General features: G+C 35.9%; 1 protein-coding gene and 1 long non-coding RNA gene across 2 annotated transcripts; both read left to right on the top strand.

Annotated features, from left to right (window-relative positions):
• Positions 1-2649: 2649 nt before the first annotated feature.
• LOC139487128 (uncharacterized) lies at positions 2650-6128 on the top strand. Its single transcript, XR_011655762.1, has 3 exons — positions 2650-2737; positions 3764-3959; positions 5726-6128. It is a non-coding gene; the product is annotated as an uncharacterized lncRNA (long non-coding RNA).
• A 3738-nt stretch (positions 6129-9866) lies between these two features.
• Positions 9867-19907, top strand: LOC139484406 (micronuclear linker histone polyprotein-like). Its single transcript, XM_071268140.1, has 3 exons — positions 9867-10007; positions 10629-11058; positions 19426-19907. The coding sequence occupies exons 1-3, from the start codon at positions 9867-9869 to the stop codon at positions 19905-19907; spliced, it is 1053 nt and encodes a 350-aa protein (XP_071124241.1).
• Positions 19908-20706: the final 799 nt, after the last annotated feature.

Genomic DNA, 20706 nt, shown 5'->3' on the forward strand with positions numbered 1-20706 from the left:
CATGTCCTCTCTTGCCGTTTCACACATTCCTTCCAGTCTAAGTGCCCATTATGTTTTTTTGATATCTAGTTCCAGTGTTTTCGAAATCTACAATTTTGATCTTTTCAAAAAAAAAAACTTTCGGTCATAAATTATATAATATATACGTAATTTCTGTTTTAAAAAGTTACTTAGGCAAACGTGTAAGTAAGAGAAATTTTGATACTGATATATTAATTTTGTAAACATGTGCATGCCTTATCTGACCTCTTTGTGAATATCCAATATAAATTAGTAAATAAAGTATGAATGCAAACAGTGAATTAATAAGATTAGCGAATAAAATATTAATGATATATTGGAAATTCATGTTTTCAAAATGGCCATCATTCAAGATGGCTACCAAAAAATCAATATATATGAAGTCCTCAGATGACAGTCCTTGTCATCAGTGATGAATATACCATATGACTATATAATAATTTACTGCCGCAAGCGCTTAACTTATAAGTCAAAGTGAACACGGTTACTAAGGAATCAAATGTGTAAAGGCAGTATTAAGTTGTACTACTCTATGTTAATGTGGAGGACAATGTGATAGAATATGATAAACAGAGTTTGGTTTGACAAAACATGTACATTTCATTTATTGTTAGATATTTTTAACGCCAATTGAGAACATTTGAGCAGTTGATGTTCTTATAACATTACTTGTATGATATAAAATTCATTATGTCTGCAATAAAGGTTTTTGAAAGTTGTTTCAAATGAACAATATCAACAAAACGAATTATCCAGTAATCAGCCAACTATTATAAACGACTGGTATGCGAATATTTTCTTCCTTTTTTTGTACGTATAAAATAAAATTCTCCTGTTATTCTATGTTGAACAAGCGGTTGCACGAATATTGCTTTCAGAGTAATAGTTCATTTTATGATCCTCTTCGTGTCCGCGTTTTAATGCTTTTGTACCCGCTACAAAACAGAAGAATAACTTGAGAGGGGGATAGGCTCGCTTTTTGTCCTGTTTATATAGCTCAAACAAATACATTTGTATATCTTCCACAATGCATTTTTTTTTATTATTTCGAATAATGACTACATATTTTGGCTTAAAAAAAAAGATTTTTCAAGATGGCCGCCATTCAATATGGGTAATATTTCCAAAACTTTTGTTCTACAAGACAATTGGATTCAGCACTGTTATTCTATTAACCAGATTTCATGTCAATATCTTCTCTAATATCATTTTCATGATTTTTTATTATTAATCTATTGAGATCAAACGGCCGCCATTTTAAAATGGCCGCCTCTTCCGCCAATTTCGACTTTCAGATTGGGTCCATAGCTTAAAATGTTGTCCATGCCATATACTACTACTATGCCAAATTTCATGCTTTTACCACAATCTGAGCAATTTTGTCAAAAATCTGCACAAATCGACTGGACTATCAGGGAAGATTAGTTATATAGCTAACTGTATAGGTTGCACTTTGTAAATCACGTGTGATTTGCAAGTCACGCCTCTTTTGGGGAGAAATTGAATGTGCATAAAATACTGCTACTGTTTACATAGTTGTTGCCATGGATGCAAAGTAATTTTTTTTTAATTAAGACTTGATTGGAGAATTAAATGGATATAAATAAAAATTTCTATTTATTTAACTTATTTTTCAGGAGGACTGGAAGACATTTGGGTGTTGAGTCAAATTTAATGGAAAAATTCAGTGCGAACCTGCAATGTTTATAAATGGAGGGCAGTAAAACTTGAAAATATGCCGCACAGCTATATGTTTTTATTAGTGCCAAAAAAAGTAGTGCATGTCTCCTTTCCGGGAAATATAACATTCTCCTCAAAACTTCCTGAATGAAGAGTGACTGCAAATGCAATTTAGGCAGTTCCTATGGAAAACTGCATTGCTGGTTTTACACAAGTGCAACCTATAAGGTAAATAATGGGAATTCACCCCTCAGCCTCCCTGGGATCCCAATTTCGGACCCCTTTTGGGTTTTCATTTTACAGAAACAACATGGAATCATTTTGGAATGCATTGGCTTTAGCTTTGTCTAAGAAAAGTGAAAAAATTATGGAAATTATGACTGTACAGTGTGGGTTGGAGCTTTGGAGCATGGGATCTATGGGAAAAAAGTTATGAATTGGCCTGATGGCACTAGAACTCTTGAAAGAGCTCACAGATTATCTTATATGCTAGATAAAAGAATATTAAAAGAAAATCTTCCCCGTTTCTCTCCAAACGGTGATCCTTTAGATATTTCACACCTTTGCCATAACCCCAAATGTATTAAACCGGAGCACCTGATTTTAGAGTCGCACAGTATAAACATAGAGAGAATTTTCTGTAGACGGACAAAACAGTGTACAAATATCATTTACCGTGTTGTCTTATCTGATGCAGGTAATTTATTTATTTTTAACATGTCTTGATCGGAGTTTTTTGGCAAACGAATACTCTTGAGGCTGTTTTGCGGCCACCCGTTTTGTTGGTAAAAGTTTGTTTTTCTCGTAGTCTTTTTCCTCTTGATACTCATCATATATTTTATATAGTTCATGCTTTTTTTAGCATCTCTGATCTGTGTACTGCTTTGACTGCTTATATAATTTATGTTTTTCATTGTGTTGTTGAATATTTTTCAGACCTCGGGCAGCACGACTTCCTGGTTCGATGGGAACCCCAGCCGCTTTACAGAGTTTAACGATGGATTCTCCAGGGCCATTATTTACATTGTGTATAGCTGTATGTACCCTTCCTTTATAGTTTCTGGTAAATGTTACATTGCTAGGTACAGTTGCACTTATTGCACGGTTAGTTGCTTCAGCTTTTTGTGTGTTAGTGTTTTTGCATGTACGGTTTAGCATGGTAGGTCCAAGGCGATATTTTACGCATTCACGTAACAATGCTGCTGTGTTCTCTGATTTATTTAATTTAAAGTTATTTTTCAGATAAGCTGATTTTTCAGTCCATGTCTTCAAACTGTTCCTATTTAACAAACAAGGGAATATTTTGTACACCCGTTATGATCACCCTGATAGCAAGAAACTATAGCATGACATGCATATGATAGGTGAACTTTTACCCGTACAGAGTCCATATTGAATTTATCAAAGGCAGCATTGTACTCTGCCTGACAACGTGCTGCCATATCTAATGCAAACCTTTTTAGCATTTTATCTTTCTCTGAAACTAATCGTGCCGGCATTATTTCCTTCAGACCTGACATTTTTTTAATAAAATTTCTATGATTTGCGGACACATGTCTTGTATCTAGAAAATGAATTGGCTGAGTATTGGTTGTACCAGCTTTAAAAAGAGACTCTGCAGCTCTAAATGCACTGCTGTCAGGGTCAGTGGTAATTTCTTGAACTTCCAGACCATCATTTTTCAGGTCTAACAAGCAGTCTTTAGTCCATCGCTCCTCACTGCCTATGCTGTCATGCATTTCAATGTTTGCGGAACAGTGACCTTTGTGAGATTTAACTTTTGTTTTTGTTTTATGTTCACTCTTATTTGAGCAAAGCTTAGACACTTGTCTTGTGCTTACCATACTGTGCTTATAAGTATTATTTTCTAACATGTTATATGTACATTGTGTAGCTGGTTGAACTGGTGTTTTACCCATTCCGGAATAAATAGGGTTATTGTACATTCCGTCGGCCTGAATGTTAATAATATTAGGATTATCACCTCTTAATATGTTTATTTCCTTAATTAATTTTCTTTTCTGAACCAAATCCTTTTGATTGTACTCTTCTATAATTTCAGAAACAACATTAGCACTGTGTTGCATACTTGAAGTGGAAGGAGCTGGTATATTAGAACCAAGAAATAATTTCTGTAGACCAGTTGTGCTGATAGCTATGTGATTAAGTGCGACTTGTATGGATAGATTAATAGCTGCTGTTCGACGACCACGTTTCTTAGCGATCACCTCATTGTAAAGGTTGAACATTTTTGAATGGTAAGAACACTCATTGCAGCTTGCCTTTTCCCTCCAGGCAGCCCCTCTTTGCTGCTCTGCACTTAAATCCCATGATATGAACCCTGTACACATAGGGGATATTTGTCTGTGTTCTATGAAAACCTCATTCCACATCTGTTCAAGTTCATTAATCCGAAGGAGTCGAAAACTATTTTTCTCTGACCTGAAGTTGAAAAATGTTGCCAAAATTGAAGTGAATTAGTTTTTTATTTGTTAAACTAAGTTTGGAAAATGTGAAAATAATTTTATTTTGAATTACCTCCCTTACAATAGTGTTTTCTTTAAATAAGCTTTTTTATCAAATGTACTCTCAAAAGTGCATATTTTTTTCTTTGCCTGTGTTTTTATATATATTATATATAAAAACCATGTACTATTTAGCTCTTGAAAATATATATAGGACTAGAAATTTTAAAATAAGTTTAATCCTAGCTTGCATTTTCTTCAGATGTCACATTTAAAGAATTGGCATATAAGACACATGCCTTTTTCTTCATAGTTGTTTATAAATGGCTTTTTTAAGCAAGTTTAATTATTTTTGAAAGCTTAATAACAAAAAAAGTATTCTTACCCTGTTTTTGTTTCATTTTCAGCACATTTTTCAACTTCGGTTTTTGTCGGAGGCTTCGGCCTTAGAAAGCGAGCTGACTTTGTAGAGGCAGGAATTAGTTTAACATTCTTTTTATGAACAGATTTAGTCACTAAGTCATACAAATCTTTTGGTAGTCTCACAAATTTGCCTTTTTCAGCAGGTAAAGTCTTATTTCTGTATTTTTTCCCCTTATTATATGGCTTGTTTCCTTTCTGAAATGTGTATTTCCTTAGACGCCATGGGATTAGACCCATTGTTATTGTAAGAATTGTTTGAAATGCACTTTATTCCAGTATTTTAATATTTAAACATCAAATATAGGACCTTACAACTAAACTATCATGAATGACTAAGTTTTTTGTTTATATCTGATGGAACTGAAGGTGACCCCAGATGTAAGATTTTTTATATAAATCATATAAAAATCATCATGATGGCTAATCTCATTATTTTGTAATTTGACAAGTTCATATAATTTGACCTCTCTTCATTTAATTTTTTTATCAGTGCTGACAGGCTTGTGTGCTATAACATAAACAGAAAGTAAAGATAAGGTGTATGTTTTTGTTATAGGGATAGTTTTTTGAAGCTTGTATGACAACTTTTTATGCATTTTATGGTATAGTACATAAAGAAGACAAAAATTCTACAAAATAAACAGATTGTAGTAAAACTAACCATGATTCAAATAGCTATTACACAAAGGCACAAGAAAAACACAAATATATAATGAGTTTATTAAGTAGACAAAAAAAATAATAATTTGAATAATAAAAAAAAAAATAGTGAACAGGAAAAAAACACATCTTGCCGCAAACAGGGTATAGTTACTAGAAGTACTATAAAAATACAATAATGAAAAAACTACCATTGTAACTTATTATTTTCTATTACTTACATAAATAACAACAAGAATATAAGAATATTTTGATACTAAAAGGGATTTGAAAGTACAGTATAGGTTGCACTTTGTAAATCACGTGTGATTTGCAAGTCACGCCTCTTTTGGGGAGAAATTGAATGTGCATAAAATACTGCTACTGTTTACATAGTTGTTGCCATGGATGCAAAGTAATGTTTTTTTAATTAAGACTTGATTGGAGAATTAAATGGATATAAATAAAAATTTCTATTTATTTAACTTATTTTTCAGGAGGACTGGAAGACATTTGGGTGTTGAGTCAAATTTAATGGAAAAATTCAGTGCGAACCTGCAATGTTTATAAATGGAGGGCAGTAAAACTTGAAAATATGCCGCACAGCTATATGTTTTTATTAGTGCAAAAAAAAGTAGTGCATGTCTCCTTTCCAGGGAAATATAACATTCTCCTCAAAACTTCCTGAATGAAGAGTGACTGCATATGCAATTTAGGCAGTTCCTATGGAAAACTGCATTGCTGGTTTTACACAAGTGCAAACTGTAACCCTCTTAAAATAAAGTATTGTTGTTGTTGTTGTTGTTTGACACTTTTGAAATAAAAATTGAGTTATCCTCCTTTTCATTTAGATAGAAAATTTAAAACTTGGGGGATGAGATACAATGGCTAATGTGTAGAAGTTGTATCGAATTGGCCAAATACAGGTGTGAAGCAGCTGTAGCCCCCAAGGGGAACCTTTGTTGCCAGTACAATTTAACCTAACTTCTGTCTGTCTCTGCTAATTGTTTTTGAGCTTTCTTAAGAACATTAGGAGAAGTATGAATATACCTCGTGTAACAATTAGATAACCATCTACCAAGTGTTTGGATTAAATTATCTTCAAGACGGGCTTCTTGAGCAGATATAGCTGCACCAATTCTAAAGGAGTGTCCATTGTAGGAATCACAAGATAAGCCTAATTTGACATGTGAAATGAAAACTTTTCCTGTTTAAAGGTTTTATATCTTTAGAGATGAAAAAAGCCTCAGTATTAGAGGAGTACACAGACTGCATCAACTGATTGTATTTCAATATTGATAAAACAGGACAAATTGAACAACCTGTTTTATAAAGTGGAATAGTAATTCCTTGTCTAAAAGGATCAGTTTTAGACTTTTTAAGAGTTACAAAAATACAGTCAGCAGTGATTTGCAAATCACTGCAGCATAAGTTACATTCAGGATCAAACTGGTTCATTACAGTGAATTCACCACATCTTAAAAAAAAAGGCTGTTGTACACGCAGCCTCCAACATAATACTATAAAAATTACCAAAAATACATGTAAGTAGTAATTAACACATTTTTGACAAAATAGACATGATAGTAATAGGTAAACGTTTGCGTTTGACAGTAGACCCTTGTTTTTTTCTTTAAAGCAATTAAAATTGTTTTAAGACACTCAAGAGGCTTTCCGAAACTTATTAATGGATTAAAACCTCCATACTTTAAAAAATGAAACCTTATGCCACATAAATATAATTTAATTGTAGAATGACATAATTGTTTGTGTTCAGCACAATATGCTACGAAGCGCATAAGCAAGGTTTCTGACACAGGTGGGATACTGTCTTTATCCCAAGTCAATCCATCTAACAAAAGAAATCTAGTATATAGTTCGATTCCTGTCTTATATACACTAGTTGTGTTATTGGAGAGGGAATATTTCCACAAACTGTCTATTGTGCAGTCTAAAAAAAACTCGGACAGTGGCGGACAAGGTGTTGGATCCATCTCGGCTTCTGGTGCTAGTTCCCGGAATTTGTTTATCTGAAAACGAGATAAAGCATCTGCTATAATGTTACTCGCACCAGGTACATGTTCACTAAAAACGGCAAAATTGTTATAAACAGCACACATTGTTAAGCGTCTCTTAAGTTTCATTATGCATGGTTCTTTAGAGCGACCTTTTTTAATGATATGAACTGTAGCAGCATTGTCACAATAAAAAAGTATCTTTTTTCCGCACCACTGTTTACCCCATAAAATAGCTGCGACCACTATAGGGTATAGTTCTTAAAAAAGCCATCGATTCTGATTAGTCTTTAATACTTGGCAATTATTCTGGCCATTTATCATAAAACCATTTGTTTTTGAAAAAAACACCAAAACCAATAGTAGATGAAGCATCAGTATATAACGAAATACTAGATGCTGTAGTCAGTTGATTGTCATAAAATAAATGTATACCATTCCAATTTGTTAGGAATTTTAACCACATCTGTAGATCTGCTTTGTATTCCTTGTTAAGATGTACATAATGATAACTTTCTTAACTGTTGACATAAGTTTATATAAGTAAGTCACAAATGCACGGCCTGGTAATATAACACGACTGGCAAAATTTAGGTGACCCAATAATTGTTTCAAGTCTTTCCTAGTACAAGTTCGTTTATGCATCATTGTTTTGATAAAATTAGTAATACGAACAATTTTGTCTTGTGGCAGACGAGCTTACAATGTTAACAGTGTCTAAAATAATACCCAAATATTCAAGTTAAAAAGACTGGGCCTACTGTCTTTTTAGCAGATAATGGTATATTTAATTTGTTAAAAACTAATGATAATAAAGACATAGTTCTTTCACCACAAAAATTGGGTTTATCTATGGTGAAAAAATCATCCAATAAATGAAAAATAACATCTTTATTATAATTGTTCTTGGCTATCCAGCATATGCTTGTGGATAACATGTCAAAAAGTCTTGGACTTGAACGACAACCAAAAGGTAACTTTACATAGTTATAATATTTATTGTTCCATTTAAAACAAAAAAGATGACATTGTTTTGGACTTATAGGCAGTCGACTTTGCAGCATATGCTTTTTGGTCCATAGTTTTGAATTACATTTATTGCATCGTCCAACTTAATGTAAGACAGAGAACATAAATCTTTGTCAATTAAATCATTAATACTAAAGTGTTCTTCTTTGTTATGCGGCGAGGAAAGATCCAGAATCAGTTTTTTCTTAAATGAATACTTGTGAGTAGCAATGCCAATGGGACTCACTCTATAAGCATGATAAGCAGTGAAAGGAGGGATATCAAAAGGACCATTTATAAACCCTTTTTTAAGTTATCATTAATAAGTGCCTGAACAGTTTCTGGATCCTTCCTAGCAGAGAGAGCATTTTTACATTCATAAGTAATGATATCTGATTCAGAAACAAGCATATCAAATCCATATTGTATACTGTTACATAAAAAAGAGGAAAAATCCCTATTAGGGTGATTTTGTAACTCTAAAAGATAATTGAGTATAATTAACAGGTGATGTGGCAACAGGAAGTCATTGTTTTTTGACTGGTGCTGGTGTTTGATTTAGCTGGCCCTGTTTTGTTGAGTCTTGAAATTTAATGCAATTGAATTTCCCATGACTTTTAGCCTTGCACAATTTACACACTTGAAGATATTTGCAGTATGTTTTTTGACAACCACGTGCCCAACTAAAGTTGTTACATAGCTGTTGACCTTCATGCCATACAATATCTCGGCCTAGAGAATCTGACCCTTTTGATGAGTTGGCAATGGACATGGCGTGTTGATTAGAGGTTTTCATTTGACACATAGCTACCCGTGTCGGTGGTTGACGAGATCCTTGTGGATGAGGGCTATAGCCAGACTCCTTACGGTCAGAAAATACCCGGACGGACGAGACTATAGTTCAATAAGCTGCTTTGGCTTCGAAATCATCTAAACGGGAGGTCGGATGGACCCGGTTCGATCAATCGGCTGGTCATGTCGAGCCCTTCAGTTAATCCTCAACAATAAGCTTTCTTGTAACAATTTTCATAATATACACATGTATTTTAAATTAAGCTATTTATATTTTGGATAACTGAAGAAGGCGATGGCTCATGGGTCAATCAAGTGGTACGCTTTCTTTTTCGCTTGATGGATACGCTCTGCTTGAGTATACTATTCTTGGAACATCTGGTGCTTTCCGCAGTGGATCTTGGGTGCTGATTTTGAGGACCAGCTACATTATATATGGAGCTCGTTTTCAGCATTAGCACTCGATCCCGGTTCGCCACGGAAACACAGCATCGCCCTTGTAGGCACTCCGAGGTGGGTGGATGGCAAGAATGGTGAATCTTTCTCCTTTCATATGGCACAACAAAACAAACCCTCGAAATCAGCTTTAATACATAAGAAAAGAAAATGTGATGATTCAGAGCCCTGTCGGGAAGATGACAGTTGGCCCAGATTTATTGTAATAAAAGGAACAGAAGAAAAACCAATTTCAAAAATATCGCCCTTTGTAATTCACAAACAAATTCAAAGCGTTGCTGGTACTGTTAAAAAAGTTTCAAAAATGAGATCTGGCAATTTGTTGGTTGAATGTTCCAACAAAAGTCAATCAACAAATTTACTTACAATGTCTACAATATCAAACTTTCCTGTTTCTGCCTCTCCTCATAACAGTTTGAACAGCTGCAAGGGGATCATTCGAGACAGAAGTCAATACCTTGGTGACCTTACCGTGGACGAAATCGGTGAGGAACTTTCAAGCCAAGGTGTAACTAATGTTATTAGATTTCAAATTAAAAAGAATGGAAATATAATCAAATTAAATACTTATCTTTTGACCTTTAGAACTCCAACTCCTCCTCCATCTATTACTTTAGGTTGCTTCGGAATCAGAGTTGACATGTTTATCCCAAACCCAATTCGATGCTTTACTTGTCAAAAGTTTGGTCATGGAAGCAAACAATGTCGTGGTAAGCAGAGATGCTTCAAGTGTTCTGACGAAGGACACGAGGGAACAAACTGTCACTCTGAATCTTCTAAATGTGTAAACTGTGGTGAATCCCATTTTTCATCGTCTAGGGACTGCCCTGTTTACCTTAAAGAAAAAAATATTATTAAAATTAAAACAGAAAGAAACATTAGTTACCCAGAAGCTAAACAGATAGCTTCTGTTTCGAATGATCTCCTTGTTTCAAACAGACCATCGTACGCCAGCAAAGTTGTCCGCTCATTCAGTCACGAGAATACACAAACTCGCATGACTTGGCCAATTGATGCGGACAATTTTAAAATGCTGCCTGTTGAAACAGAACCTACCGATAGAATATTAATTCCAAGAAAACCAATATCTTCCAAAACCAGTAATCAGTCAACTCAATCTTCCCTACAGAGCTCACTATCATCACCAAAAAAAAATGTGAAAAAAAAATCAAATAAAAAAGAAACAGTAGAAATACACAATTGGAGCGGTGAATCTGTCTGGGATCTTCCCAGTGATATAGATGATTCTTCCACCTCCAAAAGTCTTCCTTCATCTGCATCCAAGAAGGTATCTTCTTCGTCCAGTAAACAGTCTACCAGAGCCCCATCTCCTCTTCGTTCTCAAGAAAAGAAGGATGTCCAAAAGAAGCCAGGAAATACATCCTCTCAGAAGTCTTCTGATTCGAGGTCGCGGGGTAGGGGTCGAGGCGGAGTAACACCAGCTGCGCGTAGTCCTGGAGATCGACGACTCTCCTCGCACAACAGATTTTCAACACTTATCATCGAAACTGAAATGGAAACCGAAAGTGTTCCGCCACCCGAAAGATCACGATCTCAGGGTGAGCGAAATAAGAATGCTGGCAAACTCGACAGCATTCGCCCTTCTTTTATTAAATAATGACAAATATAATCCAATGGAATTGCCGAGGTCTTAAAATAAATCTTCTCGAGTTAACACTTCTAGTTCAGTCTTTTTTACCTAATGCATTTTGTCTTCAAGAAACTCATCTAAAAGAAAGTGACAACGTATCTTTAAAAGGATACAACATGTATAGCACATGTTCTAAGGTAGATGAACGTGCTGCAGGCGGATCATCCATTTTTGTGAAGGACAACGTCATTCATAGCACAGTCCAACTCACAACGGATCTGCAAGCAGTTGCAATTCGTTTATCATTAGACAAAACAATTACATTATGTTCGATATATATTCCACCTAATTCAATTATCGATAAAGCAAAACTCAAAAACCTCACTGATCAATTACCCTCACCATTTATACTTATGGGCGACTTCAATGCCCACAATCCATTATGGGGTAGCAAGACTCATAATGCCAAAGGTAAGATCATTGAGGACTTTGTCTCTCAAGAATGATTATGCATTTTTAATGATGGATCTAATACGTATCTTCATCCTGGAAACGGGTCTTATCCTTCTATTGATATCACTATATGCGATCCCTCTCTGCTCCTGGATTATTCATGGCGTGTTCATGATGATCTATGTGGAAGTGATCACTTTCCAATAGTACTTGAACATTTTTTTAATTCTGCCCAACAGAGAGTACCACGTTGGAAACTTGACAAGGCGGACTGGTCCTTGTTTGAGAATCTCTGTCGAACGGAACTTCAGTCAAAGATGTTTGAGACTGTGCAAGATCCAATTTTAACTTTTAATACAGTTCTAACGTCAATTGCTGACAGAACTATTCCTAAGACCTCGGCAAATCCAAAACATCCCAGTAAACCATGGTTTGATGACGCATGTGATCAAGCCATAGGTGACCGTAAAAAATCTGAAAGACGGTTCAATCAACAACCAACGACGGAAAACTTGAGTAATTTCCGTATTTTTCGCGCTAAGGCACGGCGGACTTGTAGGCAAGCCCGACGAACATCCTGGAAAAAATTTGTCTCGGGGATTACATCTCGCACTCCGATGACAAAAGTTTGGAATATGGTAAATAAAATAAAAGGTAAAAATTCTAAAGCCACTGTAAAACATTTGAAAGACGGCAATAATTTATTAACATCTGAAAAGGATATTGCCAACAAACTTGGTGAAACTTTTGCAAAGTCTTCTTCTTGTAACAACTACAGGGAAGACTTTAAATAAGTTAAAAAAACAAAAAGAAAAAATTAAATTAAACTTTAAATCAAAAAATGGTGAAAATTATAATAAACTATTTTCTCTTGAAGAACTTAAAACATCTCTGTCAAAAGCCCATGATACAGCTTGTGGGCCTGATAATATTCACTACCAACTCTTAAAACACTTGCCAGATTCCTCGCTAGAAGCTCTCTTGCAGCTCATGAATAACATCTGGGAATCTGGTGATTTACCATCAATCTGGAAGCTTGCAACCGTCGTGCCTATTCCAAAACCAAGTAAAGATCATACGGATCCTATTAATTATCGACCAATTGCTCTTACCAGTTGTGTCTGTAAAACACTCGAACGGATGGTCAATGATCGCCTTGTTTGGTTGTTGGAATCCAATGGGCTATTAGCCAATATTCAGTGTGGATTCCGACAGGGCCGCAGTACTCTTGATCATCTTGTTCGATTCGAATCATTTGTCCGTAATGGTTTTGCGAAAAATGAGCATGTGGTGTCGGTCTTTTTCGACCTTGAGAAGGCCTATGATACTGCATGGAAATATGGTATTTTAAAAGATCTATTTGTTATGGGGTTGAAAGGCAATATGCCTAATTTTATTTCTAATTTTCTCTCTAACAGACAATTTAATGTTAGAGTTAATTCGACCATGTCTGATCTTTATGATCAAGAGATGGGTGTCCCTCAGGGCAGTATTTTATCTGTTACATTATTTAGTCTTAAAATCAACAGCCTTGTTGAAGTTTTAAAAAGTTATATTGAAGGTTCATTGTACGTTGATGATTTTTAAATATGTTACAGAGGCAAAAATATGAATAACATTGAAAGACAATTACAATTATGTCTTGGAAGAATTGAAAAATGGGCCTCGGAAAATGGTTTTAAATTTTCCACTTCAAAAACGGTCGGGATGCATTTTTGTAACAAAAGAAAATTGCATCTTGATCCAGAACTAACTTTGTACGGCAACCCAATTAAAATGGTTGATGAAACCAAATTTCTTGGGTTAATTTTCGATAAAAAGTTAACCTTTCTACCCCATATCAAAATGTTAAAATCGAGATGTTTAAAAGCTTTAGATATTTTAAAAGTTGTCGGCAGCACTGACTGGGGTGCTGATCGCAACATTTTACTCAATTTATATAGATCTCTTGTTAGATCTAAACTAGATTATGGCTCTATAGTGTATGGCTCTGCAAGGAAGTCCTACATACAGATTATCGATGCTGTGCATCACCAAGGTTTGCGTCTCTGTCTTGGCGCATTTAAAACCTCACCAGTTGAGAGTCTGTATGTAGAGGCTGATGAGCACTCACTCACTGACAGACGTTTGAAGCTTGGACTTCAATATGCTGTCAAACTAAAAGCCCATTCAGATAATCCTGCCTACAGCTGTGTTTTTAATCCGATTTATGAAGATATTTTTGCAAAACATGAAAATAAAATTCCTCCGTTAGGTTTACGTTTAAAACCACATTTAGCTTCTTTTGATTTAAGATCTGTTGCTCAAGTTCAAACTTGCAAATGTCCTCCATGGGAACTTCCCAAACCAAAAATGATATTTGATCTCCGTGAACACAATAAAAATAAAACAAATCCTCTTTTAATTCAGCAACACTATGCTGAAATTAAAGCCGATTATCTCGATTTTTCAACTGTCTATACTGATGGATCAAAAGATGGTGATAGAGTTGCATCTGCTGCTGTCTTCAGGGACAGAGCTGCAACCCTCCGTTTGCCATCTGATGCATCCATCTTTACTGCTGAAGCAGAAGCAATAATTTTGGCTTTGAAATTTATTGCTTCTTCAGATAAATCCAAATTTATTATATGTTCGGATTCACTTTCATGCTTACAAGCTATACGAAATACTAAAATTAAAAACCCAACAATCCTGAAAATTTTATATGTAATGAGGAATTTAAAAATTCTTCTGAAAGAAATAATATTTCTATGGGTTCCGAGTCATGTTGGAATCCTTGGAAACACAGCTGTAGACCTTGAGGCAAAGAATGCCCTGGGTGACCCTCTATCTAACTGTGATATACCATATACTGATTTTAAATCTAATATTAGAGAATATGTTTTTAATATATTGAAAAATAAATGGAGTAAAAAAGACGATAATAAATTGCATGAAATTAAACCTAATTTAGGCAAACCTTTTGATAATATTATGTGCAGAAAAGATCAGTGTGTTATTACTAGATGTCGTATTGGTCATACTAGAATAACACACGAGTATCTTTTAAAAAATGAAGATGAACCACAATGTGTTCCTTGCAACTGCAAGTATACTATTAAACATGTTTTAATTAATTGTATTGACTTTGCTGATATTCGTAAGAAGCATTTCAATGTCAATAATATGTATGATTTATTTAATAATGTTCCATTTACAAATATTGTTGCTTTTTTAAAAGAAATTGGAATTTATTATAAAATATAAAAATGTTATTATATTTAAATCGATTTTAATTTTTATCACGTTATTTTACTGTTGATTTTTATTTGTATATAATCAATTTGCTTTAGTCAAAAATTTTAGTGTATTGAAGGACCTTTTGTTTTATTTTAAAAATATGCTTTAAATTGTAAAAATATTCGAATTAGCTCTCGCCGCGATATAGCCTTTTTGTGCTAATGCGGCGTAAAGCAACCAACAATCAATCAATCAATTGACACATAGCTGAAGTATGCAGAGTCGAACTGCAGAAAGAACAGGAATTTACTTTGGAACCAGCACAAATTGTTTGGCGTAATTCAAAGTCACCCTTCGACCAATCAATTTTTAGATTATGCTGAAGAAGCATAGTTGCACATTTAGCCGAAAACATTCTGTGATACTCGAAAAATTTGTATGGCCAAATGTTAGCTGTTTCTACAATGTGGGCCAGATAAAGTTACAATTCCTCTCCCCTAGACGGGAAAGCCGAGCACATAATCCTTTTAAAACGGCCAAAAACAATCATGAATTCATCTAGGGACAAGTTCCTTATCAAACGGTCATAATTTTCTGATGTTTTCTTCTTAATGGGAATTTCATAGTTTGGTATCAATAGTGTGTTTAAATTCACATCTTTACCTGTGATGATATTCTGCCTGATTTCCGGCGAAATCATATCTGTGTCGCTGATGGGTGAAGCCGGCACACCAAACGACTTAACTGAGTATACTGGCATTCTCTACGAGTCGTTTTGGCCATTTTGGGCGAAACGGTTTGTTGACAGGGACGGTTCGGCCATTTGGGTTGTTGTAGAATGAGGCATGAAGGATGCCGTCATACATTGTAGCTGACTGTAAATTAAAAGATGGTATTGTCTCTTGCAGCATACTCTGTCTACTATTAACGTGTTTCAAAGTTTGTTAACAAAGTTCTATTGTGTTTATCAACAACATGTTGTTAATTTGGGCGGGAGCTGCCTCTTGCACTTGCGCAGACGTTGGAGTGTTTATGTCCAGATTAATCCGCGGCGCTGAATTTGAAGCAGAATTTATATTTGCTGAATTAACACTTTCTTCTAAAACACGGTTGGAATCATCGTTTGTTGGAATATTTCCGTCATTTGAATTGTTTACAGAACTATTATTTGTGACGATAATAGTTTGATTGTCTGAAGAGTCGGAACTATTTTGTACGATATTTTACACGTTTTTCCAATTGTCTACATTGTCTAAATACAATTTTCTGAGCGCACTATTACTCAATTGAAAATAAACTATAATGATATACATAATTGCCAAATAAGTAGAAGCCCGAGTGTATCGAACGAGTCCGGTATGCGAGAACAAGTTGTTATGATTTTACCAAGTTGTCGGATATAATGGTTTGATTTATTTTAACAATACACAGGTGATAGAATATAAAATAATCGATAATTATGTGGCTTATGTCTCACGCCAAGGACGAGTAAAGGTAAATACCGGCTTTAATAGAAAAGTGCATTGTTTTTGTCAAACTGACATCGATCTGAAAGTTTTGATGCCAAAAATAATTTGAAAACTTTTAATTCCGTTATTTTAATAAATACTTAAGCTAAAGTTTCACATTCCAATGTGGATATAAGGACTGTCACTCGTTCAGCATGCTCAAGTGGATCAAACTGACAACAGAAAAACATTGTCTTAATGACAATAGGTATCATAGGCATAATCATCCGAGTCATCATCTACTTCTTAGAATATTTTGGTTCAGTGTATCAAGGCAGAGATCAAGATAAACTTTGACATTAGTGCTGTAGAAATTATTAAAATGATTTAATAATATTTGTCCATGTACTAGCCTAATGACCGTCTTGGTGCTTAAAAATGCAGAACTTTTTATCCTCACACTTTATTCCTGGGGCAGTATGATTCTTTAAGATTGACCTATAATTAATAATGTGTCGTCCTAACACAGAGGCTAGTGTATCAAATAAATGGCTTAAAACAAAAATCTCAAATATCCTCGCCTCAAGGGTAATTACACCTTATTTGGCCCTGCTCCTTCAATCATGGGAACTTCCCAAACCAAAAATGATATTTGATCTCCGTGAACACAATAAAAATAAAACAAATCCTCTTTCAATTCAGCAACACTATGCTGAAATTAAAGCCAATTATCCAGATTTTTTAACTATCTATACTGATGGATCTGCTGCTGTCTTCAGGGACAGAGCTGCAACTCTCCGTTTGTCATCTGATGCATCCATCTTTACTGCTGAAGCAGAAGCAATAATTTTGCTCAAGTGGATCAAACTGACAACAGAAAAACATTGTCTTAATCATGTTTATGACAATTAGTATCATAGCATCCGTATAATTTAAAAGGAACCGAGTTATCATCTACTTCTTATAATATTATAGTTCAGTGTATCAAGACCGAGACTGGGGAATAGAAATATGGTCACTTGGTCTTCTCCCGACCGGCAGTAAAACGCTGGCTGAAGTGGGGCGTCCGTATGGCTGTGCGGGATGTATCAAGTTCGCAGTCACGTCCGTCAGAAGGGGACGTTAAATCCGATGCCTCGTGTAAAGAGAGTGCTACGCTCTTTGCACGTTAAGAACCCTTGCAACAACTCTTTGAGGGGTCCGTAGGTGGCCTGTTGCAAGGCAAAATTTCTGTCCCTATCCAATATACCCTCATTTTCCAGTGGCAGTCCAAACTTCCCCGACCATCATCCTAGATGGCCTCTATTACAACAACCTACCTATTGTATTTATTGTGAACTTGTTCTCGTCCTGAATATGCATGGACTATTTGCCACTGGACGTTAAGCAACCAACAATCAATCAATCAATCAATCAATCAATCATGCCATACAACCCTCCGGTGGATCGCTATCCTTGCCGTGGTCGGGGGGCTTGCGTGTCTCAGTGACCCCAATAGCTATGCCAGCTGGAGCTTCGTCTCCTGGTAGGGTTACCCATGCTGGACAGGTCGAAGGGTAGAGACCAGACTAAAGTGATCCGAACATCGTGAGATGCCCGATGTTTTAAATAAAATAGGCTCTCCAACCCGTTTGCCGTGGGTTGCTACCCGTGTCGGTGGTTGACGAGATCCTTGTGGATGAGGGCTATAGCCAGACTCCTTACGGTCAGAAAATACCCGGACGGACGAGACTATAGTTCAATAAGCTGCTTTGGCTTCGATATTATCTAAACGGGAGGTCGGATGGACCCGGTTCGATCAATCGGCTGGTCATGTCGAGCCCTTCAGTTAATCCTCAACAATAAGCTTTCTTGTAACAATTTTCATAATATACACATGTATTTTAAATTAAGCTATTTATATTTCGGATAACTGAAGAAGGCGATGGCTCATGGGTCAATCAAGTGGTACGCTTTTTTTTTCGCTTGATGGATACGCTCTGCTTGAGTGTACTATTCTTGGAACATCTGGTACTTTCCGCAGTGGATCTTGGGTGCTGATTTTGAGGACCAGCTACATTAAATTTGGAGCTCGTTTTCAGCATTAGCACTTGATCCCGGTTCGCCACGGAAACACAGCATCGCCCTTGTAGGCACTCCGAGGTGGGTGGATGACAAGAATGGTGAATCTTTCTCCTTTCATATGGCACAACAAAACAAACCCTCTAAATCAGCTTTAATACATAAGAAAAGAAAATGTGATGATTCAGAGCCCTGTCGGGAAGATGACAGTTGGCCCAGATTGATTGTAATAAAAGGAACAGATGAAAAACCAATTTCAAAAATATCGCCCTTTGTAATTCACAAACAAATTCAAAGCGTTGCTGGTACTGTAAAAAAAAGTTTCCAAAATGAGATCTGGCAATTTGTTGGTTGAATGTTCAAACAAAAGTCAATCAACAAATTTACTTACAATGACTACAATAACAAACGTTCCTGTTTCTGCCTCTCCTCATAACAGTTTGAACAGCTGTAAGGGGATCATTCGAGACAGAAGTCAATACCTTGGTGACCTTACCGTGGAAGAAATCGGCGAGGAACTGTCAAGCCAAGGTGTAACTGATGTTATTAGATTTCAAATTAAAAAGAATGGCAATATAATCAAATTAAATACATATCTTTTGACCTTTAGAACTCCAACTCCTCCTCCATCTATTACTTTAGGTTGCTTCGGAATCAGAGTTGACATGTTTATCCCTAACCCAATTCGATGCTTTACTTGTCAAAAGTTTGGGCATGGAAGCAAACAATGTCGTGGTAAGCAGAGATGCTTCAAGTGTTCTGACGAAGGACACGAGGGAACAAACTGTAACTCTGAATCTTCTAAATGCGTAAACTGTGGTGAATCCCATTTTTCATCGTCTAGGGACTGCCCTGTTTACCTTAAAGAAAAAAATATTATTAAGATTAAAACAGAAAGAAACATCAGTTACCCAGAAGCTAAACAGATAGCTTCTGTTTCGAATGATCTCCTTGTTTCAAACAGACCGGCGTACGCCAGCAAAGTTGTCCGCTCATTCAGTCACGAGAATACACAAACTCGCATGACTTGGCCAATTGATGCGGACAATTTTGCAATGCTGCCTGTTGAAACAGAACCTACCGATAAAATATTAATTCCAAGAAAACCAAAATCTTCCAAAACCAGTACTCAGTCAACTCAATCTTCCCTACAGAGCTCAATATCATCACCAAAAAAAATGAGAAAAAGAAATCAAATAAAAAAGAAACAGTAGAAATACACAATTGGAGCGGTGAATCTGTCTGGGATCTTCCCACTGACATAGATGATTCTTCCACCTCAAAAAGTCTTCCTTCATCTAAGAAGTTAACTTCTTCGTCCAGTACAAAGTCTACTAGAGCCCCATCTCCTCTTCGTTCTCAAGAAAAGAAGGATTTCCAAAAGAAGCCAGTAAATACATCCTCCCAGAGGTCTTCTGATTCGAGGTCGCGGGGTAGGGGTCGAGGCGGAGTAAAACCAGCTGCGTGTGGTCCAGGAGATCGACGACTCTCCTCGCACAACAGATTTTCAACACTTGTCGACGAAACTGAAATGGAAATCGAAAGTGTTCCGCCACCCGAAAGATCACAATCTCAGGGTGAGCGAAATAAGAATGCTGGCAAACTCGACAGCATTCGCCCTTCTATTATTAAATAATGACAAATATCATCCAATGGAATTGCCGAGGTCTTAAAATAAATCTTCTCGAGTTAACACTTCTAGTTCAGTCATTTTTACCTATTGCATTTTGTCTTCAAGAAACTCATCTTAAAGAAAGTGACAATGTATCTTTAAAAGGATACAACATGTATAGCACATTTTCTAAAGTAGATGAACGTGCTGCAGGCGGATCATCCATTTTTGTGAAGGACAACGTCATTCATAGCACAGTCCAACTCACCACGGATCTGCAAGCAGTTGCAATTCGTTTATCATTAGACAAAACAATTACTTTATGTTCGATATATATTCCACCCAATTCAATTATAGATAAAGCAAAACTCAAAAACCTCACTGATCAATTACCCTCAACATTTATACTTATGGGCGACTTCAATGCTCACAATCCGTTATGGGGTAGCAAGACTTTTAATGCCAAAGGTAAGATCATTGAGGACTTTGTCTCTCAAGAAGGATTATGCATTTTTAATGATGGATCTAATACGTATCTTCATCCTGGAAACGGGTCTTATTCTTCTATTGATATCATTATTTGCGATCCCTCTCTGCTTCTGGATTATTCATGGCGTGTTCATGATGATCTATGTGGAAGTGATCACTTTCCAATAGTACTTGAACATCTTTTCACTTCTGCCCAACAGAGAGTACCACGTTGGAAACTTGACAAGGCGGACTGGTCCTTGTTTGAGAATCTCTGTCAAGCAGAACTTCAGTCAAAGATGTTTGAGACTGTACAAGATCAATTTTTTCGAGAGATGGGTGTCCCTCAGGGCAG

This window comes from Mytilus edulis, chromosome 8 (genome assembly GCF_963676685.1).
Source record: "Mytilus edulis chromosome 8, xbMytEdul2.2, whole genome shotgun sequence".
NCBI classification, from domain to species: domain Eukaryota; kingdom Metazoa; phylum Mollusca; class Bivalvia; order Mytilida; family Mytilidae; genus Mytilus; species Mytilus edulis.